Source organism: Besnoitia besnoiti, chromosome I, assembly GCF_002563875.1.
Source record: "Besnoitia besnoiti strain Bb-Ger1 chromosome I, whole genome shotgun sequence".
In the NCBI taxonomy this organism is placed as follows: Eukaryota; Apicomplexa; class Conoidasida; order Eucoccidiorida; family Sarcocystidae; genus Besnoitia; species Besnoitia besnoiti.
Window position 1 is genome coordinate 13,576 of NC_042356.1, and position 14,481 is coordinate 28,056.

The 14,481-nt window shown below is 54.1% G+C and overlaps 1 protein-coding gene across 1 annotated transcript; it reads right to left on the reverse strand.

Annotated features, from left to right (window-relative positions):
* Positions 1 to 11,835: 11,835 nt before the first annotated feature.
* On the reverse strand, positions 11,836 to 12,388 carry BESB_000020 (putative membrane protein; the record flags this gene model as incomplete). Its single annotated transcript, XM_029358757.1, has 2 exons — positions 11,836 to 12,039; positions 12,338 to 12,388. The coding sequence occupies 2 exons, from the start codon at positions 12,386 to 12,388 to the stop codon at positions 11,836 to 11,838; spliced, it is 255 nt and encodes an 84-aa protein (XP_029221669.1).
* Positions 12,389 to 14,481: the final 2,093 nt, after the last annotated feature.

Consider the following 14,481-nt stretch of genomic DNA (forward strand, 5'->3'; position numbering starts at 1 on the left):
AGAGTAGGCGGACGTGGTACTTGGATGGATGCGATAGATTGTACGCGCCGCATCATGGCTCCGAAAACTGCCGGCCGGTCACACCGTCTGCATGAAGCTGTGAATTAGGAGTAGGGATGTTTGGTGGTGAAGGCATGGCTACGGAACCCGCCGATTGATTCGTTGAGGGCTGTGTTCGGATGCTCGGGCGTTGAGGATGGCATTCGGCATGACGGTCCCGTGCTTGCACCGTGTTTGACAATGGTGTTTGGCTTTATGGCTTCCGATGCGATATGCATGCAACAGTCCGGAGTACACCATTTACTAGACGTGGGGAAAAACTATGCGAGGAAAGATGGGGACGTAGAAAGCACTTTTGTTGCACTGTTGGTGAAGTCGAGTTCCACGTTTCTTGCATCGATTGCGGGATCAGGGGGAGAGCGTAAGGATCCATCGGCAAAACGGCCTCGTTACGTATGTTTCAATATACACACACTTGTGGCTCGCACGCAAGGCATGCTTGTTAGTGGGTGCAGTTGCTGTGTCTGGGCTGTTTCACGCGTGGCAAGCCGATGCCTGTGTCGCCGTACGGCGCTGTGAAGGCATTTCCAACTAGCCAGTCGAGCAAGGCACTCAACATCCATTGCAAAGCGTTGACACACGAGCGGAGACCCCAGCGCGCTGCGTCATTCCTCCATTCGCATTCGCGGCGTTTTTCAATAGGCATGCCAGAATATCGTACCCTGCACAAGCGTGATCCCTGAGACACGTGGCAGGTGCTGAGGTCACAGCGCGCGTTGACTTGTCTCTACAGCCTTAAAAGGAAGTGCGTTACGCATTAATGCATGGGTTATTCACATCTCGTTCGAATACCTAAAAGTTAGACATGTTTCATCCAACATATTGTCTTTGTTCGTCACAGGCGACGCGAACCTAATTTTGCAAGTGGCATGGTCATGCATGCTAACGGTGCCCGCGTTTAGGACAGTATGCGGATCCGACGTGTGAGACTGAACATGGCATGCAGGACCCAAGTTTGGCACCTTTCCCGCCCTGTTTTGTAATGCCTTGATTAGTTGTTCCAAGGGAAGCTGAAGAACAAGAATGGTTAATAAAGCGTGGGTTCATCCCCGGTCATTTTGCTATATTTCGCACTACATGGACTGCCTGTTCTACACGACATCTGGATGGTGCATCTCAAACGGCTATTACATAACGCCAAGTATCCGCAAGATATCCATAACATATAAAAAATATTTCATTACCGTACACACTTTCGCGGACATGCGGTGCCTCCGTGAGGTAGAGACGCGGTTCATGTGTATCTCCGCAAAGGCCACACGGGCCTCGTGAAGCTGTGGGCACGTTATGTTCTCTATATGAGCACGGTGCACACACAAAGGGCAGTTCAAGAACTCGAGCCTTGCTTCCAGGGCATTTTAGTATCACCGTTGCCTCCAGTTTGGAATGCCACAGTCCTGAGGCGGGCAGAACCTCGAGGGACAAGCATGGGGACGAATTCGCAGCAGTCCGTGCGTATATGGATGTTGAGCATGCTCTTCCCAAATGCGCCAGCAGAGGCACCAAAATGAAGATATGTGGTGCTCTTCATTACGTCGCTGTCACTCGAAAGATGCTTGGATATCATTTTTCTAGAGTATTTTTTGTCTTCACGAGAGTAGATCCATGATGTCCACCAAAGCAAATTTGCTTTATTTTTACAGAAGTCACGTGAAAATGGGTCATTAACTAATAGGAGGTGTGACCGCTGCTAATGAAGGCACCCTCCGGGGACGCCGGGCGAGGCACGGTCCACACCAGAGGGTGCGTGGTGACAGTAACAGAATGGAGTCTAAAATGGAATATGTCAGGAAGGTGTACGACTGTCCTTGTCGATCACTCCATTATTTGTACGCGCTCAGTGTAGTCTAGTTGCAATTCGTCTCATCCTGGTACCATCTGATGGAGCGCACGCGTTTCTTTCATGAAGCGGGAAGGTAGTGGCTTGAGCTTCGTCAGTCTTTGATTGCCTCGTCGTGCTGCGACGCGTCTGTTCTGCAACGTGGAACCGCAGCACGGCGGAACAGCTGTGGAGTTGTGTGGTGGAGAGCGCGATGACTGGTGCAGGTGACGCCAAAGAGGTTAAGAGTGGCCGAGTCAGCGTAAAACATTGCCTTGGCAATCTGATGGAGCCAAATACTGGCGTATGTTTTTTGCTTGCTGTCGCTATGCGTACTCCTGTCAGGTGCAAGTAGGCATGTCTGCCTCGCCACTCACCACCCTCCAAACGCCGGGAATGATATGTCCGGTGGGGTCACGCATCGCTGCTGTGATATGAACTCAACACATATTGGACTCATGCTGTTGATTGCTTATCGCCTAGGGGATGGCGTCAGCGCAAATGATTGAGGCAGGGCATACAAACGGATCTGTTCCTTTCAGAGCCACCGAAGGCGAAGCCACGGGCTTGTACGGTTCGTTGGGGTACAGGCCCCGTATTCCACTCTTTTGGTGTGAGTCCCGGCGTGCCAAACACACTTTGAGATGTTTTGTCGGCTTCAGTCGTCGGACTGAGTACCAGACTCAGTTCTGCTTGCCAACACCTGTGCCCGCTTCAAAGGCTGGATGGATCAGTTCTTGTCCAGTGGATGTGTGGGCACTCTAGTGGCTGCTTCCCGGCTAACGCTCCGCGGTGGAATGTCACGCTGAGGATTTTCCGTCGACAATAACTGTTGAACCACAGCAGGGAAACTATTGTTATCTGCAGTGGCCAGCTTTCTGGAGCAAACGTATGAGCGAGGAATTTGTAGGTAGCGTGTGCAGAACCGGACGCTTCAGTCAAACCCGCCGCCGGAGGTGTAAACAGGCCCGAAATCAAGAGTGTGGGACAGTTACCCCTTTGCTTTTCCCGGGTAGAGCAGATCTGCAGTGCAGGCTTCTAAGTGTGTATAACGCTCTATGTAGCGGCACAAACTCATCTTCCGTGTTATGTATCCTTTAGGTCAATCGTGTATCCTTCGTGGTGGAACCACGCATGTGTCCACCGCCCCTGAGAGACGAACTACACTGCTACCAGCATCACCCAGTGGTCTGTGCCGATGTACTTGTTGCCTGTGGAGTCAGTAGGTTTCAGGTACACACGATGAGACGAAGCCCAGTGTAAGGAACCTCAGCGAGGGGTACGACGATTTAACGGAGATCATTGACCATGGAAATACAATGCAATAATCGTAGCGAAGAAACATCAAGGGCAGTTGCCACGACCTCTATGTCTCCAAACCTTACTGATGAGCATCGAGAGCTCCCTGTTGCGCAGCGGAGGGAAAAACCTGAATTCGTCAAAGTAATATCCCCCCAACATTCCCATGTTTCTAACAAAGCTTCAAGTGTGTTACTCTCGGTCGCTAGATTCCGACATAAAACAGCGCAGCGGCAGCGCTTCATCCACCGTGCTTTGAGCAGGCCATCAAGTTACCAGCAGTCCAGCTTGTGTAGCGAACAGCCAGGAAAGCGAACAACTTGAAATCAGCAATCGCAGCAGAAAACATCACGTGGGACCTACCAGAGGCCTCGCGTCGATGTTTCCTAAGCACTACCCCGTGCGACGGTGCCGCACGGGGTACAAGATGGCGGGATCCGGGAAAACACCGCTCTCGCTAGACAGTTTGTTCGACTTGCATGTGGAGTCAGACATCAAAGGTATTATCAAGTAGCCCATTAGAAGTTCTCCATCGAGGTGGACAGCCGGAGGAGCAAATGGCAGCTAATGACACAAAACGGGGACGGACGTTATGAAAAGTATGGACGTAGAGTGGAACGACAGGCACCTCCAACTCTAAGTCCCAGAATTCGCAGTCTTATGTGAAGCGAGCTGATGTGTGACGCAGAACCTTGCTGCCACAGTGTATATCCCTCCTGGCTTCAGAAAATATCACGAGGTGCGCGTCAAGTGGGACTCAGTGTGGGTTCTACGACTGCCTGGCAATGGCCACAGCAGCGCCCGTGGGTCAGTCGGGTAAAACATCCTTGTAGTTCCGGCAGTGAACAGTGTCGCTAGACGTTCAATGTTCTCCTCTAATATTTTTTCGCCTATTGGATAGGTGTTTGACACTTTGCGAGTCGATCGAGCTACAAGGCGGACGATGGCGTTTTGTTGCTTACCCCAAGTCTCTGGCGTGCTGTTTGGGTGTCTCCGTACGCCTCCTACGTCGTTTTGTGCGGATCAGTCTGCATGTCTGAGGGTGTGCGTTGTCCAGAACGAGCGTGCGCAAGTGTTGAGAAAAGAGAACACTCGCTCACGCTTGTTCTGTCGTACCGTGTTAGCCCTCTTCAACAAAAGAGCGCGTGCCATGCGTACTCAGATCGTCGGTCTCATGGTGCGCCCGCGTTACCGCTAGTATGGTGATAAGTAATGATTAAGCACTATCAACGGGAAAATTGTGCAGCTCGTTCGTCGTGACCGCTGCTTAGTAGACAGCGACAGGCCCTTCCCCGACCACGACTTCGGGGTGTGCGCAGACCGCCACTGCGTGCACCACTTTCGGCATGCAACGACAGGGTGAAAGCAGAAGGAGTATTGATATCAGAATATGAAATGGACGGCACGGCGACTTAAAGAAGAGAGTGGGAGTGGGGGGCTAGGGTGAACCCACAACCGGTATCTCATTCTACAGCATCTGTCTCCACAGTGCACCCCACTCACCTGAAGAGTAGCCGTATTGTTGACAAGAGACAAGAAACGACGCGTCTGCTGCTAACAGCAGTGCCACTGGCGAGCGTGGTAGTTAGTGGCCCATCTCAAGTCGTGCCACGCTGGCACCAGTACTACGAACTCTCAGTCGGCATCAAGCTGTGCTTATTCGGACCCAGAGGACTTGATCTGGTTAAGAGCAGAATCAGTATCCTCCTGACAGACCTGGTCAGGCCTTCACGAGAGACAGCCACACAGTCCAAGAGAAACGTGGTGTGGTCAGCTGTTCTATTCCCCCTGTGGCATGTCTTCGGGTCGGGTCAAACACTCGGAATGTCTTCCGCGTGCGAAGAATCCGATGCGGAGCCACAGCTGCCCATCAGAAAACAAGTATGCATGAGATCCGAGGTTGAGCGCACTGCGTGCACAGCGGGGTAGTCACGGACGTCGGGCCGAGCAGTGCGAGTACGCACCGACTCCTTGCGCGAAAAGAGCCACATTTAGCGCAAGAAAGCCAGAATCCGAGAAACACTTTCTACCACTCCCCGTGAGCTCCGCAGGGACACGCCGGCAAAAAGGCATACACGATGTCTGTTGCCCGACCCCCCCCTCTTCCCGCGCAGGGTGTTCAGCGGAGAAGATACGACAGTCTCTACGAAGAGGCTAGTGTAGGCTCTTTCTCATTGTAGTTCTTCAATGGCTGGTACTGTGACACTTTCCTCGTCTCACTGCGTTCCGCAGCCATTTCACAAAAGCAGCCGCTCCAATTCCGACCTTACATGCCACCTCACGATCGCAGAAGACGGTTCGTATACATATTCTGTGATACACGCTTCCCTCTGATGGGGAGAGCATGCGCCCGGTCGGCGTGGTCATCCTGCCGATCCGCGGTGCAGCGAGTCGGATCAGGTGTTGTACGCCGGCGCGAGCGGAACACTGTCGAAAACACCCCTATGAAATGAAACTATCCCGTTTTCGTTTCTCCCGCGATCCGGTATCATCTATGGTGTTCCGGAGATGAAGATGTTGCCGAGATTCTTCGTAGTACCATGTTGAAGCTGGCCGTCCGTATGGGTTCTTCATCGATGGAGGATGCTCCATGAGCACTCTCAGAACTGTGTCAACGGGCGTATGGACTGTTTCTTCTTAGACATTTTTCTGTTATCTTCCGCGGCGGACACAACGTGGCTGGCGGGGGTGAAGGAAAGAGGAAGGCTCGGATTCTGCAGGGAAGTGTTACGGGCTGAGCTGTCTTCAGCGTGACACGTTGCTCCGCTGGCGTTGACCCGCAATCGCCTCTGTGGCCTTTGATCGACACAAATTCCCATCAGACGCACTTCACCATTCAACATGCCAGAGCGCTCTTCACTGACATATCGTTGTGACCGAAACGATACATCGACGCATCCGGAGGAGGGTTTGTGCAGTTGACGTGTTATCGACGGTCGCCGATTGGCGTTTATTCTACATTAGAAGCTCTTTATCAACTTGCCACACCTCCCTGTACGCATCGGTTACTAGGGATCTGATGCCTCTCTAGCTGAAGCATGAGTCATTGTCTGGATAAAAGGCCAAGCTGGTTTTTTTTGGCCTGTAGCCGCCCTGAATGCCGCCCAGTTCTGTGCAGACGAAGAAGTGTGTGCTGCGCTTGATGTTTTTCCGCAGAAGAAAGAGCTTGCACTCTTTCCCGCAAACGCGTCTGTTGGCCATGCTCTCGAAGGCCAGGTCAGTTACGATACCAGTCAGCTTCTGTAAGGTGGCGGCGCTCATCTAGAAACTCTGTTCGAGGCGAGCATCGGCTGTGTCTGAATACGCTTAAAAGCGGGCCCGTAGTTTCAGCATTCTCCACTCAACCGCGCGAATCCTCTCAGGTATTAGCTGGCTATTTTCAACTCATGTCCCCTACCTAAGCGGGAGCGGCAGGCGCTGTCGAAACCTGGCAACAAGTGCCTCCGCCAAGCTCCATGCACACGACCAGCCGTCTGATTCACTTTACCAGTTTGTTGCATGCAGTCGGCCATCCATTCATGTGATTGACACCGTATGGCTTCAGGGCGATTTCTCGGGGACGTGAGTTTCTAAGTGTGTGCCCCAATCGCGAACCGTGTAGAAGTATCGCTCATCGAGCCGCTCCATGTGCAGCATGCAGGTATCCGGGGCTGGCACGTTAACATCACATCAAATGATGGTTTGCTGTCGGCGGAGGTTTGAAGCACAGCCCACTATCGCCCTTGCACCAGTCAAGGTTGTGTCCTGCATCGGTGTGCGTTTGATGATTACAGTTTGCTGCGCTGTCGGGAGCAAAGGCGTGTGAGATCCGGTTCTCTTAGAGAAAACCATTCAGCCCGTCTCGAAAAGTTCGTACGTATTAGACAGTGGCCGCACACAACAGGTGGCAACGAGGCGCTATTTTCGCCACCAGGAAGCGGAAAACTTCGTGACAATTTTGCCTCTGCATCGCACCTGAGAGCGTACCCGCCCGTCTGCGAAGCCGGGGAAGCGCAAGCCAAGCCAGTAGTCCCACCAAGTCTATATACTCCAGAGACTGTTTTCTCCGTTGAGCGCCACCGAAATCGATTGACACGAGCTGGACCGCACAGTGCCGTTGTTTTCCGGGTAGCATCAACGTTTAGCATGGTATTCAGCGCTGCGGAACGGTTCGAGAGATAGTTTGCGAAAGCATGGTGGACCCGTTTCATACAGCATAGCAGGCAGGGGAAGCCAACACCACAGAAAACACTCTGTAACACTTCCGGGATTACAGGAAGTAATGTCGATTGTCTCCGCTTCTTCCGTCATCTTCTTTTCACCTGATGGACTAGGCTACTCGCTGTAAGTTCTCTCGAGGGCGCATAATTGTGTACGTTGTGTGGACAGTCGCAGAAGGATCGCCTGAGAGTTCGCGTGTTCCTCCTCGTTACAGCCGCTAGAGGCTGTGCTTTGCTGAGCTGGTATCAGGTGACGTACGTGCTTTCTGGCCATCGGATGGTGCGCAGAACCGCCCGCTAACTAGTGGCGCTCCTTTGCCACCGCCTCCACTAGGCCCACGGGTTCAGGAGTCTGAGGTGAGCGATATCTTGGCAAACTTCATTCCCGCCTGCCGCCCCACTCCCTGCCTGATTCACTTTGTGAACCGGGATCTCTATGGTCCCGACGCCTGAGAAGGCGTTCGAGTCCCCAAGCTGCGTCGTCTTCGGGAGTGCCAAGGACTTGAGCGCCTGTCGCGTTCTGAATTGATCTGTGAGTGTCAGCTTGCTGGTGTTATTTTGAAGATCCAGTCGCTCTTTCTGTGACGCGCGACGTAGCTAGCTGTCACCGCAGGGTGATGTGGAGAAGGCGATGGGTATTCCGCGTCACAATTCCATTGAACGCCTCCACGTGGGCCTTGTGTCTCACGGGTCCGCGGGGTGTGTGACATGCGTGATGCGCGTGTGTGCGCGTGTAAATTGCAGGTATGGAGTACTGCCTTCATGTTGAGGCGCGCAGTTTACGTGAGCCGTTCCGTCGTAGACGTGAATGGTTGATGCTGAGCAGACAGTGTTATAAGACAAACACGTGGCAATTTCTAATTTTCTGTGAAGACCTTTGTCGAGGCGGAGGCATTTGGTGTCCCTCCCCTGGTTGATGTGCCGGTGTCAAGCTCGCATAGGAGTGAACTGGACCGGTGGCAGGGCGGCGCTCTCTGTAGAAAGGCCAACAGCTGTGTTGCTGATCGGATGCCCTGTTGATGTCAGAGCAGACCGCGGGGTGGGAGTGGTGTCATAGGTCTGTCAACTGAGCTCAGCCATTTGCATAGCTGTGGGCGCGGTGGCAGTTGCCGAAGTGCATTCGCAGCTGTGCCCGCACTATGCCGCACAGCGTTGTGCTTGGACGAGGCCGATCAGTTAGTGGGCGGCGTGTGGCAGGATATGGAGTGGGGGTGTGGACCAGCAGGGATTTTGAGGGTCGGGACAGAGGTGAAGGGCAGGATGCCGGGGGCAAGAAAGATGAGTGAGTATCGCACACGTGTGGAGTCGGCGATGAGGTGCTGGGGATGTAGTGTTTTTGACAAAGAAGGTAGCGAGGTCTAGTGCGTCGCCGGTACGCGCAGAGGAAACTCTTCGTGAGGGGTGGGAGTCGTCGCATCACGTTCTGGTAGAGGATATGGTATGGCCACGGTATTGGTGCACACCCTGGGAGAGTTCTTAGATGGGCTCGACGGCGGCAGTCTGCCGACGGACACCACAAGCCTGGCAGTTTTGCAGCGTGGGGGGTGGCATGGTGCGACTCTGGGTTCGTCACAATCAGAGCACCGGGTATCGTTTGTACCGCGAGTCGAGACGCCGGTGGTTATGGGGGCATGGGGGATCAATGTTCACTCATCAGTTCTTTTACGACTATAGGGTGGTGAAAGTGGCGGCTGTGGCGCGGAGCAGGTGTGGAGGGGAGGAGTAGCAGGTGGGCTGGGCTAGTTTCGAGCGAAAAGCCCGATAGGCGGCTTTCATTTTGGGCAGAAGGTTGCCTGTCGTGAGGTGGTACTGTGGTGTGCTCGAATTGCATGGGAACGCACACACTCACACCATCAGAAGCCATCCCAGTGGCCCATTTATTTGTTGTGTTTATGCTGCCTGAGCTATTGGTGGAGTGATAGTTCAGTTGAATAAGGTAGGCATCGATAGCGGGTTCTGCGAGCAGGAGGTGTCGGCCGGCCAGTTGCCGGAGTGCCGGGTGCCGGCATGAACCGCTGCGTATGGACGCGAGGATGGCCAAGTGGCGCTGGCTTCAGGGGGGACCAGATCGCGTGCACCAGCATGTCTAAGGCCACCGTGGATGTCTTGTCGGTCGCTGCCTCCTTTACACGGAAGGAGATGAGGAGCGTCCCACGATGTGTGATGGCGGCCTCTGTGGGCTTGGTGGTGTTACAGGGGTCTTGTTTGTGCTGCTTTGTCTTCTGGTTTTTCTTCGGTGGCGTGCATGCTCGATTTGCGCACGCCCGGGAGAAGACCTCGGTGTTTCTGGGAGCGGCTGTCCGCGGGACAAGGGGGAGGTGGGAGGCGGGTAGGGTATGGCGTATCACGATTTGCCGGACAGCGCCCTCTGAACACACGTTGGCTGACTGAAGTCGCTTGCCAAAGCCACGACGGATGTGCTGGCTGCGTCTGCCTGAGGCTCTACCGCCGGTTGCGGGGATGCAGGGCACCGGGAGTGTCTGGTGCGGCGGCATTCCGGTGCCGTGTCCTCTGAACAGTGTTGAAGCAGTGACGGGGCTGTTAAGCTCGAAGTTGTACATCCAGCATGTGTTTGGGCTTGTTGGACAAAGTGGTAGTATCTGGTCGGCCGCTAGGCGCCAGGTAAGGTCTCCTGATACGAGCGAAAACCCGGTAGAGGGAACGCTTGACCGCGGTTGCAGGATAAGACCCAAAATGTGGTTCCGGAGAGCTGGAAGATATTAATGTGTGGAGTGCCGGTGCGGCTGGCTGCGGCGCAGAGGGTGAAGGCCACCGGCTTTTCACGCGGAGAGGAGCCGTCGGCGGCTAGTGATGGGTAGGCGTAGAGTTGTGCAACTGGAAGGTCACCAGCCTCAAGTCAAGTTGAAGACGCTGCTCAACCAGCATGAGCAAGGTGCCATCTATTTCTTTGGTCGTGTTGAAACTAAGACAGTGAATCTTGGTGCACTTTGCTTGTGTACTTTTCCTCGAAACCAGCCGAGGCGCGCTGCGTCGAATCGGTGTCACGAGTTCTGCATTTCGCGCGAAACCGCCATGATCATGTTTCATAATCCTGAGTCATTGCGCGTCGCCGCGTTCAGCAGACGTATACGTTGCAAGCTCTCAGTTTGTTTCGGTAGAGTTGTGGATCTCCAGCTTACTGGGTGAGAGTGCGCGGCCCGCCGGCCAATGCCGGGACGTGACTCGTGCAGCTCGTTTACCATTCCGATGTCGGCCGTTGTATGACACGCTCGCTATCAAGATCCCGGACAGATATACAAGCCACGACGCATTCGAACCCACCCGGCGCCGCATATAGGTCACTGCACACCTTCGGCGGTGGTGGAAGTGCGGCACACAGTCGCTTCCCACTGCGTGCGTCGGCCCCGTGAATGACGGGGGCATCGCGCGGCACAGATGGCTGTCCTGCCGGCTGCGGTGGCGGCTGAGAATCAGTCCCTTTTCATATAGGATCAATACATCGCAATGAAGGTGCAGGCTATCTCAACCGCTGAAGGCATATCAAGCCTCCTGGAGCAGCTTCCAAAGCAGCCCCACTACCGCTCTCTCCTGCAAGGGAATCGTTTCAGTTGTTCAATTGATCATTTGCTGGCGGGCTATTTGCGTGTCTTCCTAAGAAGACGCTGAGATTTGACACCACATCTGGAAAGGACAGTATACTGAAACCGGGGACGTGCTGATTCAGACTGTGTGCGTTTCTGCCTCGTATGTGATGAAGCCTCAAGCCACACATCGATCCGCACAGCCGATGCGTGGATGGTTTCATGTGATTCCAGTCTCCTGCGTGGCAACGCTTTGCCAGGAAGTAAATTTTTCTACAGCTTGCGAATTTGATCTCATCCCGTAATTTACTTTTATGTTCATGAGCACGAGAAGACGCGGGTCGCACGTATCTAAAGCAGCCGCAAAATAGTTACCTGCACACAAGTGTGCGTACACATCGTACGTGGGTCTTTGTTTGTTGAGTCGCCAGGGAAAAAACATCGGCTCACGTGAGACCGCAAAGGTTTCTTGAGACTGTTTTTAACGAAGACGCAGAGGAGGAGGCGGCATGATATCGGTGGCGCGCCAGGACATCCGAGACGAATATCGTTACCATTGCCAATATCAGGAAGCTGATGGTGTTCAATGACAGAGAACCGACAAACACTTTGACTGTTCAGGTAGCATGTGTCGCAGTCTTTTAAGTTTGGTTTGTAAGATCACCCAGTTTGGACGATGCCTCTCTCTGTTACTTTACCTTGCCTTACGTTATCAGGCACATCGGCAGGATCATGTGTGTTGTCCCGAGACATCCTATAGCCCTGAGACGAAGCTGTCACGCGAATGCTCAACCCAGTTCGCATAAGGTGCGACTGGACGAAGCGTTTGAAAGTATGCCGCACTCGAGATAGCCAGAAGAGGCAACCGCAGAACGGTGAGGGAAGAGCTGCGGAGTGAGGATCTCACCAGCCAGAATCAGACGGCTGCAAGCGAGGTCGCGCGAGGAGAGGCCGCGGTTGCCAATTTCAGCGAGACAATAAACGCATCGCAGCAGAGCTGGAAGCGCTCGACGACGTCCGCGCCGACGATCGAGAATATTGTCGTGGAACTGAACCTCTTGAAGACAGTCGACTTGATTTCTCCAAAGTTGTTCGTCACCACAATCAAAAACATCGCCGACTGAGCGCAAACAGGGGGTGCACACGCAGGAGACGCAAGAGCACATGGCATACCAACGCCCACGCATGGACCTAGATATATGTAAATGTAGATTTGTAGACATGTGTATATGTATATGTAAGTGCATTCATGTGTAGCTTGACGTGGTCGCATGCGCCTTCATTATGCACTCGCATGTGTGTGTTCATCGACAGACGAAGGCATCTGCTCACTCCGCAGCCCACGAACGCGGCCGCCGACACCGATGCAAGTGGACGCTTGGCGCTGCGTTTTACTGCGCGATGCATGCAACGCTTACAAACCTCTTGTACTCGCGCGCATTGCGACCAACTCTATACTGAACATGCATACACGTATGTGTCGCACAAAGCGGTCTGCGAGTGTCGCTGCTCGCCGGCTCGGCGTTCGCGAGCCCTCCCCAATAGAACAAACCCAGAACGCTAAATTAAACCCTAAATCCTACACCTAAACCCTAAACTATAAACTGAGTCATCGAGAGGGTGGAGTGTCCCTGTGCTACAACGTGAAGGGGACGCTTACGGGTTTGCCAGGGTACAGTCTCGCGGCGCAGCCCACTGAGCAAACGAAGCGACTGTTGAAAGAAGCGCACGCCTGCGGGTGCGCTGATTCGTTCGTGAGTGCCGCGGTCGGTGGAGACTGCCCCCCTGGTGCTTTCCATGCATCTTGTGCTCTTCGTGGTCACGATTGAATCGCGGCCGCATGTTGGACTGTGTGTCTGTCGGGCGACTTCGAGGCAGCGCCTTGACACAGCGTGTGCCCAAACGGTGGCTGACATTTCCGGGCAGGATGAAAGAGTACGACTACACATGTCAACACACTATATATATCTATGGACTGCGTACAAGAAGGCATTTGGGCCTTCGAAACTTGTTGGGCTGCGCTGGTTCGATGAAAATGCGTCTATGTATCCGCCCTTTCAGCGAGCACAGTGTGCATTCGCGCCGTCCCCGCGAGTAAGCGAGATCGGAGTGGTCAAATCGTGGATTCGCACGTAGCACGCTTGCCACGTTTGTCCTATATTCATCCTGCCGACTAAGCGGTGTAGACGGGTTTGGCACCGTGCTACGGCGACTGGTATAGCTAAAGCGGTTCTATCACAGCGCTCACACGCACGGCTGTGCTGCATGTTTCGGTAGCTCAACGACCCTGCTCCTGGTGTGTAGTCATATAGCAAGGTATCTAATCGCGCTGTCTGTGAGCAGCCGATGAGATAGGAGCATTCAAGTGAACTAACCGGAGTCACGGTCTCCGTTTTCATGAGGGAACCCTGCAGCACTGCAGTTGCCTGGTTGCGTGGGGTGTGTCCTGGTGTGTTCCCGGTCGGACCCACGCAGCACCCGCAACGATCGGCCGGTGCCTTTCGACCTATTTGCGTCCCGTAAAGACGGCATTCACGTCGCGTACATCGCGCGCGGTAGTGCCGACCGGCAACTTCTCGCACCGCAGCGCAGTACGGTTAACTTAGGAGTTGACGCGAAGGACTGGCGCGCCTATTGGTCACTTGCCCTCCGTAAACCTGCAGACGGCTGGGGGAAAACTATCCATTCATCTTACGGTGTGTCACTGCTAGTCACCGCCTGTAGACAGGAGCGTATACAGGCTCACCGCACACTCTGATGTCGCGCATCGTTGCCTCATCTATGTAGGCACGTGGCGCAGCCGCTCAAGCGCTGGAGTGCCGGAGGTGGCGATTCACCCCGCCAATGAATGTTCTGAACTCCTCTGAAGTGATCAGTTGCGTTGTACAACGGCGAAGCCTTGGGGACAGTGAGTGCCTAATCCATAGAAGGTAGTCCATGCAGGCCTCAGAATACCGAAAGTATCGAACGGGGCAGTACTGTGGCGGAAACATGACATCGATAGAACAAGAAGGCTGTATGGCCTTCGCTGGCATGTCCTGCATGGTGTTCAACGCTAAACTCTGTTGGTTGTGCTGCAGTGCCGGTTCACATAGTGCACTCACAGCATACATGGAAGACCCTAAAGACTCAACCTGGTGATATGCTCTCGCGACGCAGTCTGTCAATTCCTGCAGAACAAAAAGAAAGCGGGCAACAACTAATATGATCATATAGAGTCACCCAGCTGAATCGACCAAGGTACACCGGCAGCCCGCGAGTCTCCGCAGGCGTGTGTGAGGGACAGGCGGCCAGGGATGCTCACCGTGTTTAGAGTTCGACCTGCAAGGTATGGACTACGGGGAACGGTGGGTCACTCAGCTCCCACATCTCAAACGCACCACTAATCCTGCGCGGAGTAGAGGCATGCTCCTACGTGCGCTACTCCGCCACCTCGAATGTTGCGGCGTGCAGCTCCATGGGGCGCGTTCTCAGATGGTCAGGGGTTGAGCGCGAATAGGTTGAAGCGGGTTTCGTGTTCTGGAGTTATGCAGGCACCGTGGCCACCGCTTCCCCGGGGGAC